The 13,633-nt window shown below is 40.5% G+C and overlaps 2 protein-coding genes across 3 annotated transcripts in view; one reads left to right on the top strand and one right to left on the bottom strand.

Annotated features, from left to right (window-relative positions):
* Positions 1 to 683: 683 nt before the first annotated feature.
* On the bottom strand, positions 684 to 9,288 carry hars (histidyl-tRNA synthetase). Of its 2 annotated transcripts, XM_015023212.1 has the most exons (14): positions 9,087 to 9,176; positions 6,645 to 6,976; positions 6,441 to 6,533; positions 5,466 to 5,585; positions 5,287 to 5,382; positions 5,051 to 5,176; positions 4,856 to 4,963; positions 4,687 to 4,785; positions 3,284 to 3,377; positions 2,743 to 2,870; positions 2,376 to 2,651; positions 2,179 to 2,295; positions 1,244 to 1,390; positions 684 to 1,158 (listed from the first exon to the last, which is right to left on the bottom strand). In XM_015023212.1, exons 2-14 carry the CDS (start codon positions 6,795 to 6,797, stop codon positions 1,099 to 1,101), a joined length of 1,617 nt encoding a protein of 538 aa, XP_014878698.1. In that variant the 5' UTR covers positions 6,798 to 6,976; positions 9,087 to 9,176; the 3' UTR covers positions 684 to 1,098. The 2 variants fall into 2 exon arrangements, with proteins under 2 accessions (XP_014878698.1, XP_014878699.1); XM_015023213.1 differs by lacking the exon at positions 6,645 to 6,976 and having other exon boundaries at positions 9,087 to 9,288.
* Positions 9,289 to 11,513: 2,225 nt separating this feature from the next.
* The window catches only part of LOC106940458 (malate synthase, glyoxysomal-like), an 8,531-nt gene continuing 6,411 nt past the window's right edge, over positions 11,514 to 13,633 (top strand). The window contains exons 1-3 of the mRNA XM_015023211.1: positions 11,514 to 11,612; positions 12,287 to 12,448; positions 12,513 to 12,731. Coding sequence (XP_014878697.1) covers positions 12,332 to 12,448; positions 12,513 to 12,731 — 336 coding nt within the window. The 5' untranslated portion in view covers positions 11,514 to 11,612; positions 12,287 to 12,331. The remainder of the gene's footprint in view (positions 11,613 to 12,286; positions 12,449 to 12,512; positions 12,732 to 13,633) is intronic.

Raw genomic sequence — 13,633 nt, 5'->3', positions numbered from 1 at the left:
AAAATCCATCAAAACAATGGAAGAGGTCATGTTGCTTTAAGCTGCAGAGGAAATGATGCTAAAACCCCCAAAACAAAGCGCAGACTGGAGTGACCCGCCTCCCTGGACTAACACAAACATGTAGGATGACATGAAACATATTTCTGAGGCAAAAGCTGGAAACCTTTGGTCCTCCAGTGGTTCTGGGCTGGAGAACCAAAAGCTGCTCAACTCCATGCAGTTTTCAGAAACGGTCCTTACACAAGAAATATGAGCTCAGTTCAGGAAAATTACACCTTTAAGTTTTTTTGTTTTTTTTTCAGATTTATTTCTGGCACTAGTGGCCTCTAATGAACATTAGTGAGACAGGAAGCAGGGTGTGGAGAGAGGACTCTGCACTGTACCAGCTGAGCCACCCAGCAACTTTGATTTGTAGGCACTTTTTACTTTCTGGTGTAAATGTGTATAACAAAGTATAATGAATTTTTTTTAATCAAAATTAAGTTTCTTCCATTCTTTATATTTTTCATGATTATATTTAAAATATGTTTTCAATGGATTCATGAGGATGGAAGTATAAAATAGGGTTTACCAGTCAGCCACAGCAGTGAGGTTGTGCCCAGATGTTGCCTGAACACCTGCTGAACAGAATGACACCATCCTGCCCTCTAGTGGACAACTACAGTAACTCATTGGCAGATTTCAGAACGCTTTCATGTTTTTAATAGAGATTTGAAGCATGCAGACAGCAGGATGGAACTCATGTTTATTCAAAGTGAAGCAGTTCTGATGGAAATGTGTCTTCTTCTAACATGAACTCCTGATTACTAGGCAGAGTTCCTCCTGAAGAAACAGCTTCAGACCACAGTGGTGCTTTCACTATGACGTGTTCACCAGAGCACACAACTGGACAATAAACATGTAGAGTGAGTAAATGTCTGGATACAAGCTGAAGTCAGAGTATGTAATATGAACTCCATGGCAACCTGAGGTCCCCTCAGCAGGTCAGTCATGTTGTCCGGGCAATTACGCAGTGTGTGTGTCTGCTGCCCACATTAACCAGGGCTGCTCTCACATCCATCAGGATCTGTGTAGACTCTGTACACAGCAGAGAGCCGGCTAGACATCAGAGGTTCTCCTCTTGATCTCTGTGATGAGGTCAGAGCGGGGCACGTCCACCTGGAGGCAGATCCAGGAACAGCAGCTGGTAAATCACAGACAGGTCTATTTAGCTGTAGCCAGAGGCTGTGATGACGGTAGCTACCTCCTCTCTGCTGACCACCACACGCAGCTTCACTACGCCATCCTTCAGCTCCTGCTCTCCCAGTATGGCCACCAGAGGGATCCCCATCTCCTCGCACAGCTGCAGCTGACTCAGCAGTTTGGGGTTCTTCTTGTACATCACCTCAGCCTACACTCACACACACGCACACACACACACACACACACACACACACACACACACCATGAGCTTCCTGTCAGGAAAACTCATGAGCCTGCTAGGAGAAGATAAACAGCTCAAAGGGTCAGTCAACCTCCATTTTCACCAACTCAAATTTAAGAATGGAATATAAGAGCTGTGTCATGTCAGAAATGTGCAAAAGAAAACATTTTTATTATTCATAAGAATAGAAAGCTATTGAGGAAGAAATTGTACTTTTTATGAGATTAACTATAGATCTTGTGGCATTCTTGCTTTAGTTGAAGACTAATTATTGACATTCCTTTTAATATTTTGCTCTATTTGTCGTTGCAGCTGCATCTGTGGATCTCTGTTTGGTTCCAGGTTCTACTCCTTTTCTCCTCCACTGTAATTCTTCATTATTATTCATAAAGAGAACTTTAACATTGTCAAAACTAAATCCTTTCATATCCAGTATTAATTTAACTAATATAAATAATTATGTTATGCTTTACAGAACTACAAGAATGATCCATGAGTGAGTGACAGAGGAACAGATACACATTGCACAGAGACTCAAACTTCTGCCTGACAGAAAAGTCCATGGGAAAAATAACTAGATAGATTATAGAAGATTAAATAATTCTGCCACAACAAAATTTAAGATTTGTGATGAATGTGTTTAGAGGCCAATGTGAAGACATGTTAAGGTCTTCAAATTGGATGTGCGGACACCCTGCACTACTTGGTTTTGGTCTGGCACATAAAACCAAATGATACTCTCACCACACACACACCTTAATCCCAGCATTCCAGAGCTCAGTGACCAGCCTGAGTCTCTCCTCCAGCAGGTTTTTCTGAGCCGACGCCACAAGGACCTGGACCTCTGTGGTCCGGACCTTCTCTGCTGCCGCCTGAACATTAGCAGCAGAGTTAGTGTGAACATGAGCGGTCATCAGCAGCACTTTCCAGCCCACCCAGCTGCAGGCGTCACCTCAGCCCTCTGCTCCATGATGGAGAAGATCCTCTCAATGCCGATGCTGACCCCAACACACGGAACCTTCCTGTTCTTGGGGTCGAACATGCCCACCAGGCCATCATAGCGCCCCCCTCCAGCCACGCTCCCCACGCTGACGCTTTCCTCAGACCCGTTTTGGGCATCATTGGACGCCAGGGCTACTGGAGCCACCCCAGCCTGAGTCAGCACCGCCTCATAAATCACTCCTGTGTAATAATCCAGCCCACGGGCCAGGCTGAGGTCAAACACGACCTGAGGAACGACAAAGGAAATAAAAATGAATAATGTAGCCACAGAGACAGGATGCTGAGAGACAGAAGCAGACCATTCTGGGATGCATGACCTTGTCTGTGACCTGGAAGAGCTGCAGGTAGCTGAACAGAAGCTTAATGTCAGACAGGCCGGCGCAGGCCTGCTTACTCTGAGACATCCTGGGGTCCTGCAGGAGGCGCTCTGCTAGGTCCATTCCCCCTGAAACACACAACCAGCCTCACTCAGGTAGAGTTCCTGCAGGACGGCGACTGGCCCCCAGGCTCCAGGCCCCCAGGCTCCAGGCCCCCAGGCTCCAGGCCCCCAGGCTCCAGGCCCCCAGGCTCCGGCCCTCAGTGTTTCTTCCTCATCAGCTATATTTTTCTTCCATGTCTGACAGGTCGGAGCCATGACCATTGAAGATGTGTTTTGTACTTGAAACTCTTCTCTTGTTAACATTAGCAAAACACTCTTGCATCTTTGGGGCAAACATTGTCACTAATGAGTCTCTGTAATTTCTACTATTGAATATAGATTTTATGACCATTATATAATGACGTATCGCTACCAAAAAACAGGGTTTGCCTCCTAAAGGTGTAGGGACTGCCACCTGCTGGAGGTGTTAGCTGACTCACCATGCAGGCTGACGTATTCCCCAATCTGGTCTGCAGCCTCCTCAGATAATCCCTTCTCATCCACCATCTCCTTCCTCACTTCCTGCCAGGGCAACTGCAGGAGAAATAAACATGCATCAGCGCTGAATGATGGCAGACAGACCGAATATGCATCTTGGTTCGTCTCACCAGTAAGACGAACCTCCACCCACACACCACATGCAAATATAGTTACTAGCAGGAGAACAGCAGCCAGCTAACCATGACTGTAGTAATTGTTTATGCTGATGATTAATCAGATAAAAAAAATTGCCAGATTTTGCAGATTTTTCATTTAGCCACTTAAGACTGTAATAAAATATTAGAAATAGAATAAAAGATGCAAATAAATAATGTAATTATCTTTAAAGACAAAATAAGCATTTCATAGTCTAAAACACTATAGCTTAGTATTCCTTCAGCATATGCTTTGTCAAGAAGAGCAAACAGCAAAATGAGCTGCAAACACATGACTGATGCTAAATCCAAAACATAAAGAACAAAAGCTACAGAAAAACACTGCAGCTCAGGAAATGGGAGCAAAGGTGTAAATTTTGCAATTACAGTAGAAACAGCCCACAAAACAGAAGTGCTCCAGACCAGTAGGGAGAGTCAACCAGTAAACAGACTAGGAACAGACCCTCAGTAGAGACAGGATGTCACAATTGATTGAGACGTCCAAGAGAAAGAAAATACATGTAATGTCGAATGTCTTAATGAAACACAAAAACTTTTAGCAGCATTTTTACATAGGTAACATTATCTTCTCCATGCTCTCCCTAGTGGTCTGGAGTACTTCCATTTTGTGCAGTGTGTTTGCAGCTTTTCATATTTTAAGGGGGGGGAGGTTGTTATTTTTTCCCATTTTGCTTCTATTTCCTGTGACTGCAGCAGCATTTTTTGTTTGCATCATTTTTCTGTTGCATTTGTGTTTTGGAGTTTGCAGCTTGTTTCGCCCTTTGCTGCATGTAGTTTCATCTGTCAGCCACCATACATCTACAACAAAGGATGCATTTGCAGCTAAAGAAAATCCTTTCGATACTCTGCTAGATCTAATGCAGTGTAGAGCTGATCTGGTAATTATTTTTGGATTAGCAAATTAATGATTGCATAGCAAAATATGCTTAAGAGATTTTCTGTTAAGAATCTCAACCAGGTGAAGCTCAAACTCCCCCTGGGTAGAACTCCTCCAGTGGCAAAAAAGGTCATGGCAATAATTAAGCAGCTTTAATCACTGCTCCGAGTGTGTTGTTCTTTCAGCAAATGGCCTTTTTTGACTCTGTATAGTCCAGTTAACAATTAATCAAATAATCAATCAATAAGTAGTTGATTATTTCAATAATCGATTAATGCAATTAAGGTTTTCCACCAACAAGCCTTCTCACCTTATCCAGTTTGTCTACCGTTGAACAGATGGTGCGGAACTTGTCATCTGGAACTCCACAGACAGCGAACATCCCATCCAGGATGCGCCGGTCATTGACCTGGAAGTGAGGTAAGGGATCAGGAAGTGACTGACATCTACTGGGCGCTCAGCTGCAGGCGGAGACTGACCTTGATGCGGAAGTCTCCGAGCTCCAGCTCACTGAGGATCTCATGGACAATCTTCAGACACTCTGCGTCTGGGATCATGGCGTCATACTGACCAGCGATGTCGAAATCCTGAAACACATACACATGCATATAACATACACTGCGCTGCAGCAGCCCAGTGCAACACACACCCTTGTCTGTGACAGGAGAACTCACACACTGATAGAACTCTCTGTAGCGGCCACGTGTCATGGCAGGGTTGTCACGACGATAGACCTTGGCAATGTGGTAGCGCTTGATGTTGGTGATCTTGTTCATGGCCAGGTAGCGTGCAAACGGCACCTGGAGGAGGGAGTGTGAAGGACGTCAATCTAATTCATCAGCCTAAACCTCTGATTGGCTCAGAACGCCCGCTAGCTTCATGATAGCACAGAGTTAAGGGGTCAGGATACAGTGAGGTCGTATCTTAGCGACAGCAGCTCTCCTCCCTGGTCCTTCAGGTCGTAGATGAGCTTGGAATCTTCTCCATACTTCCCTGTCAACGTTTCCTGCAGGGACGAGGATGAATAACCTCCATGTTGGAAACAAGATGAGCTCAGAACCATGACTCCAGTCTGAGACACACACCCACCTTTAGCTCAAACACAGGTGTGTCGATGGTCTCCGCTCCGTGGCGTTTGAAGCAGCGGGTGATAGTATTGAAGACTCTCTCTCTGATGGCCATCTGCTTCGGGTTGTAGTCCCTGGTTCCCTGCATCACACCCAAACATGTCGTCAACATTTCATGTGTAAGATTCACATTTGACTCTGCTCAACTGGAAATGCACCAATCAGACAGCCAGGTTTACTTTGAACACTGAAGACCTGTGTTTCTCTTCTTTAGGAAATGAGTAGAAACTAAAAAATAAAATCATTCAAGCCAACAACTTGTAATTTATTCCAGCTTTTTTTTAATTCAAGAAAGTTCAGATAATAATAGAGGGGGATGCTGAGAGTCATCAACTGGGATAATCTAGTTATTGTTTTGTTTTGGTGGATTTTAAAACAATGTTATGTGCTATAAAACTAAGAATAAAATACATTTTTCAAACACAGAAATCTACTTTTGATTCAAAGAAATCAGAAATCAGCCTCTATTTTGTCTACTTGTCTCTACTTTGACAAGTACACATTTTTATATCTACTTTGAAATTATAAAAATAAACAGCTTATCACTTTTTATAAAAAAATCTACTGTTGCATCTGTAATTAAAAAAACCCATTTTAATTCTATTTTCAAACGTAGAAAACAATACACCTTTAGCATGGAGGATATTTGGGTATTGAAGTAAATAAGAACACACTGTTCAACCTGATGGGAAAAATCTATCTAAAAAATGTTTCCTGTTACTTTTGCATTTTTATTCAAACTCAATTTAAAAATATTAGCTGGTTTTTCATAATTTTAAGACAAAATTATTCAGAGCCATGGTGGAAGGTCCAAAGAGCCACTGTGGCTCTGCTGGTAGCAGACCCTGTTGTAAATAATCAGAAACAGCCATTGGTGGCGCTAAAGCCCAGCCTATAGTTCAGCTCACACAGCTTCAGGATAACCACAGACACTTACCTTTGGTGTTTTGAGCACAAACTGATGTTTGCCATCATCTCCTCCTCCCAGCCGAGCCTTCAGCTCAAGCAGTTTGGCTACTTCTTCATCAATCTACAACACACACACACACACACACACACACACAAAGCAAAACATATTACACTACCTTGTCTGGTTCCACAATGAATAAACTAGAATACTCTGCAATGCAGACATGCCTACCTGAGCCACAGTGATGCCAGAGGCAGAACGGAGCGGTTGCAGACGGAGTACAGTCCGAAACGGTGCCAGACCAGAGCAGACACGAGCAAAGGACAGAGCCAGCATGGTCATCCGACACAGGAACAAAAAATATGAAGGGAAAAAAATGTCCATGGAGTGGGAAAGGTAGAGTTCAGGAGTGCGTCATGGGAACAGTATTCCCAAGAGAAAGTGAGGTGGGTCCGATCGCCCGCAGGTGGTGAGGAAGATGGTGGAGGTCAAGGGTCCGGCAGGAAGAGGTCATCCAGGGCCAGGCAGGAAGAACAGGAGAAAAATGGTAAGCAACCCTAGCACTAGGGAAGGGCGGGGCATCATCATCATCATCACCACAGCGTGGAGGACAGAACATGAGATGTAGCAAGTCAATCAAAAATGCAGCCCCCGTACACAGTCACACACACACAACTTATATCAGGCCTGACCACAGCTACCCAGAAACACCTGCAGATATCTTCAAAAAGCCTGGAGCAGCTACAGACAGCAAACATTTACTGGCTTCTGATTCTGTTTATTAATATACATCTGTTCCTGCTCTAAGGCTTGGTAGATTGGACACAAAGGTTTAGGATTTAAAACCGTTTGATTTACAGGGGAACAGGTGCAAATTAATAAAGTCCACCTGACAAAGTAACTAATAATTTCTGCTAGGTGCAGATACTCTGTAATGCAGCTTGAGTTGAGCAGAGTGACACATGTTTATATGCTGCTTCCATAAATACAGTGTTCCATGTTTCCCAGTTAACATGAGTTTTAATGAAACTGCTATGAGTTCAGCTTCTTCAACACTAGCAGCGTTTCCATTGCTCATAAAATAGTGCAAATTGAAATTCCAAAAATATATTTGTTTAAATGGACATGGACATTATTATGTGTTTTGCAGGCACACAGCGTCATTTTATAGCATAATCAGGTAACAATGTTGCCTTCAGATGTTATACAAATGTTTTATAAATATGACGTAAAAAAAGAAGTTACTTTCTGATTTAACGCCTTGAAATTGGGACTCTATCTCTTTAAAAAAATTCGTTAATCACACTTCTTCACTAATGAAAACATTGAAATTGTGAAATTGTGTGCTTTCAACATTAGCAAAAACAAAAAACAAAAAAAAAACATTTTTGTTTGTAATAGAAACATTTAGTGTTTCTTCTCTCCTCTAAAGTCAAACTGAATTGTTTCATCCTGAAACAGTTCAGTTTGGTAAATGAACCGTTTCATTTACCAAACAGTTAATGTTTGGTAAGTGAAACATTAACTGTAAATGAACAATTCTCTCACTTTACTGCCATAGGTTGTAAAATGAATTGATTGGTCAGAAGCTCTTCATTGGTTCCCCTGCTTATACGTTATGGTAAAGCAACTTCAGAACACAGAAACAAAGATGAGTCTTGACAGAAGAAAACACTCTTGAAACCAGAAGTTTACACACACCAAATAAGATGACGCATTTACCTTCAACAAAATTTTGAGTTTAGCAAATAGGAATCACTTGAGTAACAGAGAAGTTTGTTCTGATTTAACTTGGAGCAGTACAAAAAATGTGCGTCTCTTTAGTGTATGTAAACTTTTGGTTTCAACTGTACATATGAGGATCAGTCAGCCCAGGATAGCGGAGTTTTTCCCATTTAAAGGAAAAGCGTGATGGCTGCTCCTTTCATTTAATCCTGGGTTCATACATCAGCAGTCTGTGTTTCAGCTCCACCGTTTCCATGGAGCAGATAGGGAAGTTCAGAGCAAAACAGCAGCTCTCCTTCAACAACATGGAGGACATGTTTGATTCATATATGAATGAAATTATGCCGTTATTGTGTCCTGGTGTTTCATTATTAACCTGCAGGGTTGTCGGGCAGCTGTGAAGGAGGGGTGAGGACAAATCTTCGGTAACAGCCACATCTTATTGCATCAGCTGTGGCTCATTAAAGTAAATATGTTTAAAATCAAAGTGGACTTTTAAGATAGATTGTTAGTTTTATTTTAAAGCACAAGAAGTCTGTTTAAATCCCCCAGATGTCACCGTGTTAGCGTTAGCCGCTCCAGCTAGCAGTAAGCCGGTTAGCTTAAGCTAGGGGAAAACACCGGCTTCTTTCGCTCACTTTTTCTATCAGACAGGAACACAGTTCCGGGAGTTTTCCTTTCTGTCGCACTTATGGACTCAAAAATGTGCAATTGAATATTGAATATGCGGTCCATTGAAGGCCGTGGTTGAATAACAGCGAAGGTTGAAAAAAATAAGGGTTTTAGCGCATGGTTTTCCATCCGGGCTGAACATTGATGACAGTGAATGTGGATGTCTGTTCTGTGAGTGATGTTATTGATAGAGAGCTCCCTTTCCTTTCAGCTCTGAACTTCACCGCATGTTGCAACCTATCCAGCCATAATGGGAAACTAAATGTGGGGACTGACCTGCTCTTTGCTCGCCTTTTCGGATTTTAGCTTCCGAACGACTTCCCCCTGGACTTTAATGGCCTCCTGAATCTGAGCTTTGTCTTCCATGGCTTTTCATGAAGGTCTACTTGAAGCAAATCACACCGCCTGCAGCGTGGAGCTGTGCAACTGCTGTCAAAATCCTGTCTGGGCAGACAAAGGCGGAAACACTCGCAACAACAGCTTCCGCTCCGTATTTTCAAAACAAAATACTCCATTGTGAAGGTTTACTATATGATGGACTGATCCTGCCAAAATTGGCAGTAAGCATCAAATTAAATAAATGGCTTGGTAAACTAATTTTTACTACACTCACATTTTATCAAATTATTTACTTTTCAAAATTTGCCATACATTGTATTGTATTTAGTTTTTTTATTTGCTCCCTCTTGTTTTCTCCTTTGTCCATTTATTTAAAGATTTCTTTTTTCTTTGCTTCATGTGCTCTTTTTTTTCTTTCTGACTCTTCCTCAGAGGAAAATTGAGAAAGAATCAAAAAGGTGTGTTGTGACTCAGAGGCTAAGGCAGCATCGTGGGAACAGATTCAGAGTTGGTTTCTTTCCTGTCAACCAGCATCAAGATCCAGTGTGTTGGCATTGAGTATGCACTATAGGACACTACATTTGAACTTTTGTAAAATTTATGATGGGTATTTTTGGGGTTGTCTATAATATGCCTCTGTGGGATGCATAAGTGAAGACTCTGTAAGACAGACTTAAATACTGTAGGTAAACATATGTAATTACAGAGTAAGCAGGTCCAAAATTTAGGGATTAAGTTAGTCAAAGTTTAGAGACCATCAGATGGGATAAAGCCAATAAAGTCTCCCCCAATTCTGGTGTCTCTCTCCCTTTTATAGGGGAGCAGGGAGCAGTCAGAAAGAGAGGAATTGTGTAAAGTAACTTAACAGCAAGAATTTGAATAGAACAGAATAAAGTTATCTGTGTACAGCAAGTAAAACTCTTATGTTCACATGAAAGTTGGGTTTTTGTTTGTTAAATTACTTCTTACATTTAAATTTAGCAGTAATGTTTTGAAATCATTCTTATCTATATTTGGCAATTTAGAAGTACATCATGTCACAGATGATCCACTTCTTTCTCTAAAAATAAATTACTGTGATTCTTGAGAAGTGGGACAAAATGGGTTTAAATTTCCCCCCCAATTTTTATGTATACAAATATGACAAATAATGTTTTGGAAATGTAAAGATGCTAAGGTGCAGGCTCCCAGCTGCAACATTTTTTGAAACTAACATTTTTAATCGACCTAACCCAGAACTTTGTCATCACCATCTGACAAAAATAAATACAAAATTATTTTTAATGACCCTATTAGTGATATCTTTACTCAGTTTTACAGACAAATGCTTCTCAAGAAAGAAAAAAATATATAATTTAAAACAAAAACCAACATAAAGTCCATCTGATGGAGTTGACAGTGCATGACGGAGTTGACATAGAGAAGGTGACAAACTAGTGAGTAAAATTAAATACTTGATACATGTGAAGTAATGCCATTTATGTAATATACATTAAAATGAATTAATTGCACATTTAAGTGAGGTTTGTCAACAATATCACTGAAAGAGTCACACTGTCAGTTAAAATCTCTGATGGAGTCAAAAATCCAAACTACCTCAATTTATATGATGTTATTCTAAAGGAGGCCATATTGTAGTTCATCTGGTCCCTAAAATCTTTACAGTATACTAAAATTAAGCATCCTTTATTTCACAAAGTTTCATCAAAATTTTGTAAATTGTCAGTTATTGTGTTGACACATCATGGTTGTGACGAGCAACTTAGGAATAAAACAGAAGAAAAACTAAAGAGTAACTTAAGCTAACCGGAGCTAACTAGCCCTCTTAGCAAAGGAAGAGAAAGGAAATGGTCATGGGGTCCTCAGAAGTTCTGGTGCCCCCCAATAATGCCTGATTTTTCTACATTCTTTTCATTTCTGACAGTGTTGACAAAAACTAGGGACAAATTTAAATGGAGCTGGAAAATATATAAAAATGGGTTTTAATTCAATTTATTGATACTTTTATAATTATTTATTTGAATATTTATACTTAATTGTCATTATATATTATCTTAATATTCCTTTATTTGTTTTAAACTATTATAATGTATCGAGTTCTGCTCCAGGACAAGGGTTTTTACAGACACCATCCACCTACTACAAAGTTTTAAATGAAAAATATTCAGCAAAAACCAGTGAAACATACATTGTTGTGCTCACATGGCCCTGGTTAGTTTAGTCAGATATCTCAAAAAGTTATATTTTGTGTATATTTTATTAAAATTTTGTGCTTTATCCATAGGACCTGTTTTGTCACTCTTTTCCAGAATCACTGATGAGCAAAATATGTGCAAAATTCTTCCTGCTAGGACTTTAAACTCCATTTGAAAGGCGACATTTTCCTGTTCAAACAGGGATCATAGTGAACAAACATTCAAAGTCCAAACCAGTGCAGTTAACACGCCTGTCTCCACAGCTTTTGTAAGTATGTTTGTAAACTTTATTAAGAAGCTAAAATCAGATTAAATATAACTACGTTGAGTTTAATTTTCTATTAGAGAATGGTTGAAGTAAAGTCTTTCATCAGAGTGTAAGCTGATGTTTCAGTGCCCAGCAGTGGCTCAGGACAGGAGAACTTTACTGTGGAGATAAAAAAAACTTATGAAGTGAGTGGAGTCCAGACTTCCTGCTATCCACGGCTCTGAGTTGTGATACCTGCAACTCATTGGTTAAAGCTCTACTGTTGTTTCTGCTCTGGTTCAGTCAATGTCTACAGCTCATCAAGTTTCATCAGTTCGCATGTAGATTAATTGTTCCTTGATTGTCTCTGCTTTGAGCAGCTGTTGGCTTAACTCCCTCACTGGAAACCCTTTTTGGTTTTACATTAATAATGATCTAGAACCCAATTTCTACATACAACACCACCTTTCATGCAGCAGGGTGGTGTGAAGAATAACTCTGCTCTTATTTTCTCTGCAAGAGAGGGCCTCTTGTTGTCAATGTTCTTATGTCAGTGATGTATTAATTTTATTAAGCATTTCATCATTTTGAACATTTACTGATCCTGCATTTTAGAGCATAAAGTCACAGTGCACCTTTTTGATTCTAGTTATTCCAGTATTAACAAACGTCTCATATTGTTGTGTTCCTAACAGTCCACAGACTTACCCTCTGACAGGACAGGAGTAAATCCACACAACATGGAGCTGTCTCCTCCTCCCACAGGGTTAGAAGCTGAGAGTGCAGCCCTTTTCACCACCGGATCCCTTCACTTCCTGCATGAGCTGATCTCCACGTTTGATGAGGAGGTGGAGAAGGTACAACAGCTCACAGGCCCTTTATGGGCTCAAGGAATGAGCAGCTTATCTTCTTCTTCTTCAGATCCTCCAGCTGAGAGTGTCCAGAAAAGCTCACCTGGATCTTTCAGATGAACTCCCAAATTTCTTGGAAAGTACCACACACATAAGGGCAGACCCAGACTGGAGGGTGCTCCCGGTCCCCCCCAGGCTCCAAAAGAGGCATGTGGACATTGGAGACATGGCTCCCTGTGATACCGCACGCTTCATCAGGGCTCTGCGGTCTCCAGCACAGGGCATACAGGTAAAGAACCTTCACCGCTTTCATCACACAACGGTTTGAGGATTGCACTAAGCAAGTGAGGGTTTCTTTGCTATTTTTGATGTCTTGTCCAGTATGCAGTATGTAGTTTTTATTATTATTTCCATGTTTAAAATAAAAACACAATATGCACCCATCACAAGCACATATGCTCTTCAACTGTGTGGTCAAGTTTGTGGTTGTAATATGATGTGAAGGATTTTATGGGTCAGACCAACAGACACAAGTACACACATGTGAAGTGGAAGGAAAAGGATACATGATTTTCATCTTTAAAAAAAATCAAATCTGAAAGGTGTGGTGTGATTTTTTTGTTCACTTGCCTTTAACTCTGACACCCCTAAATCAAATCTAGTGCTGTTTTCAGAAGTCATTTAAGAGCAAAGTGTCGAAGGTGAACATCAATAGTTTGGGTTGTTTAACCTGTATGAGAAAAATGGAGTCATATTGTCATCATGTCATAAATGTTACATTTCCTGAGATAAATATTTCATTAGAAAGTTAAATATTTAGTTCCAAAATTAATATGAAAAAAATATTTAGCTTGAACCTAAGTATTTATGCTATCTGAATGTTCACATTCTAGTCAAATATTTAACTCAGAGCTAAGTCTTTACTTTGGAGCTAAATAATGCTTATGAATTGACATTTGGCAATTGTTGGTAATTAGTAGTAATAAATTGTGAAAATATCAGTTAAATAAATGAACGCTGTTATTTTTTCTCTTCTGGCTAAGTAACCTGAATAACTGCTATTAATTTATGACTGTGTAACTTTACAGACAGCAGCCAATAAGAGCAGAATGACTTTCAGACTACACAGCACCATGTGCTTTAGAACCATGTGGAGGAATCAGTGGCCATTAAAATGTATTAATATCTATT

The sequence above is a fragment of the Poecilia latipinna genome, unplaced genomic scaffold, assembly GCF_001443285.1.
Source record: "Poecilia latipinna isolate Pla-1442-1.1 unplaced genomic scaffold, P_latipinna-1.0 Scaffold3234, whole genome shotgun sequence".
Lineage (NCBI taxonomy): Eukaryota > Metazoa > Chordata > Actinopteri > Cyprinodontiformes > Poeciliidae > Poecilia > Poecilia latipinna.
The sequence above is the reverse complement of the archived record's forward strand: the minus strand, read 5'-3'. Positions and strand labels throughout refer to the sequence as shown.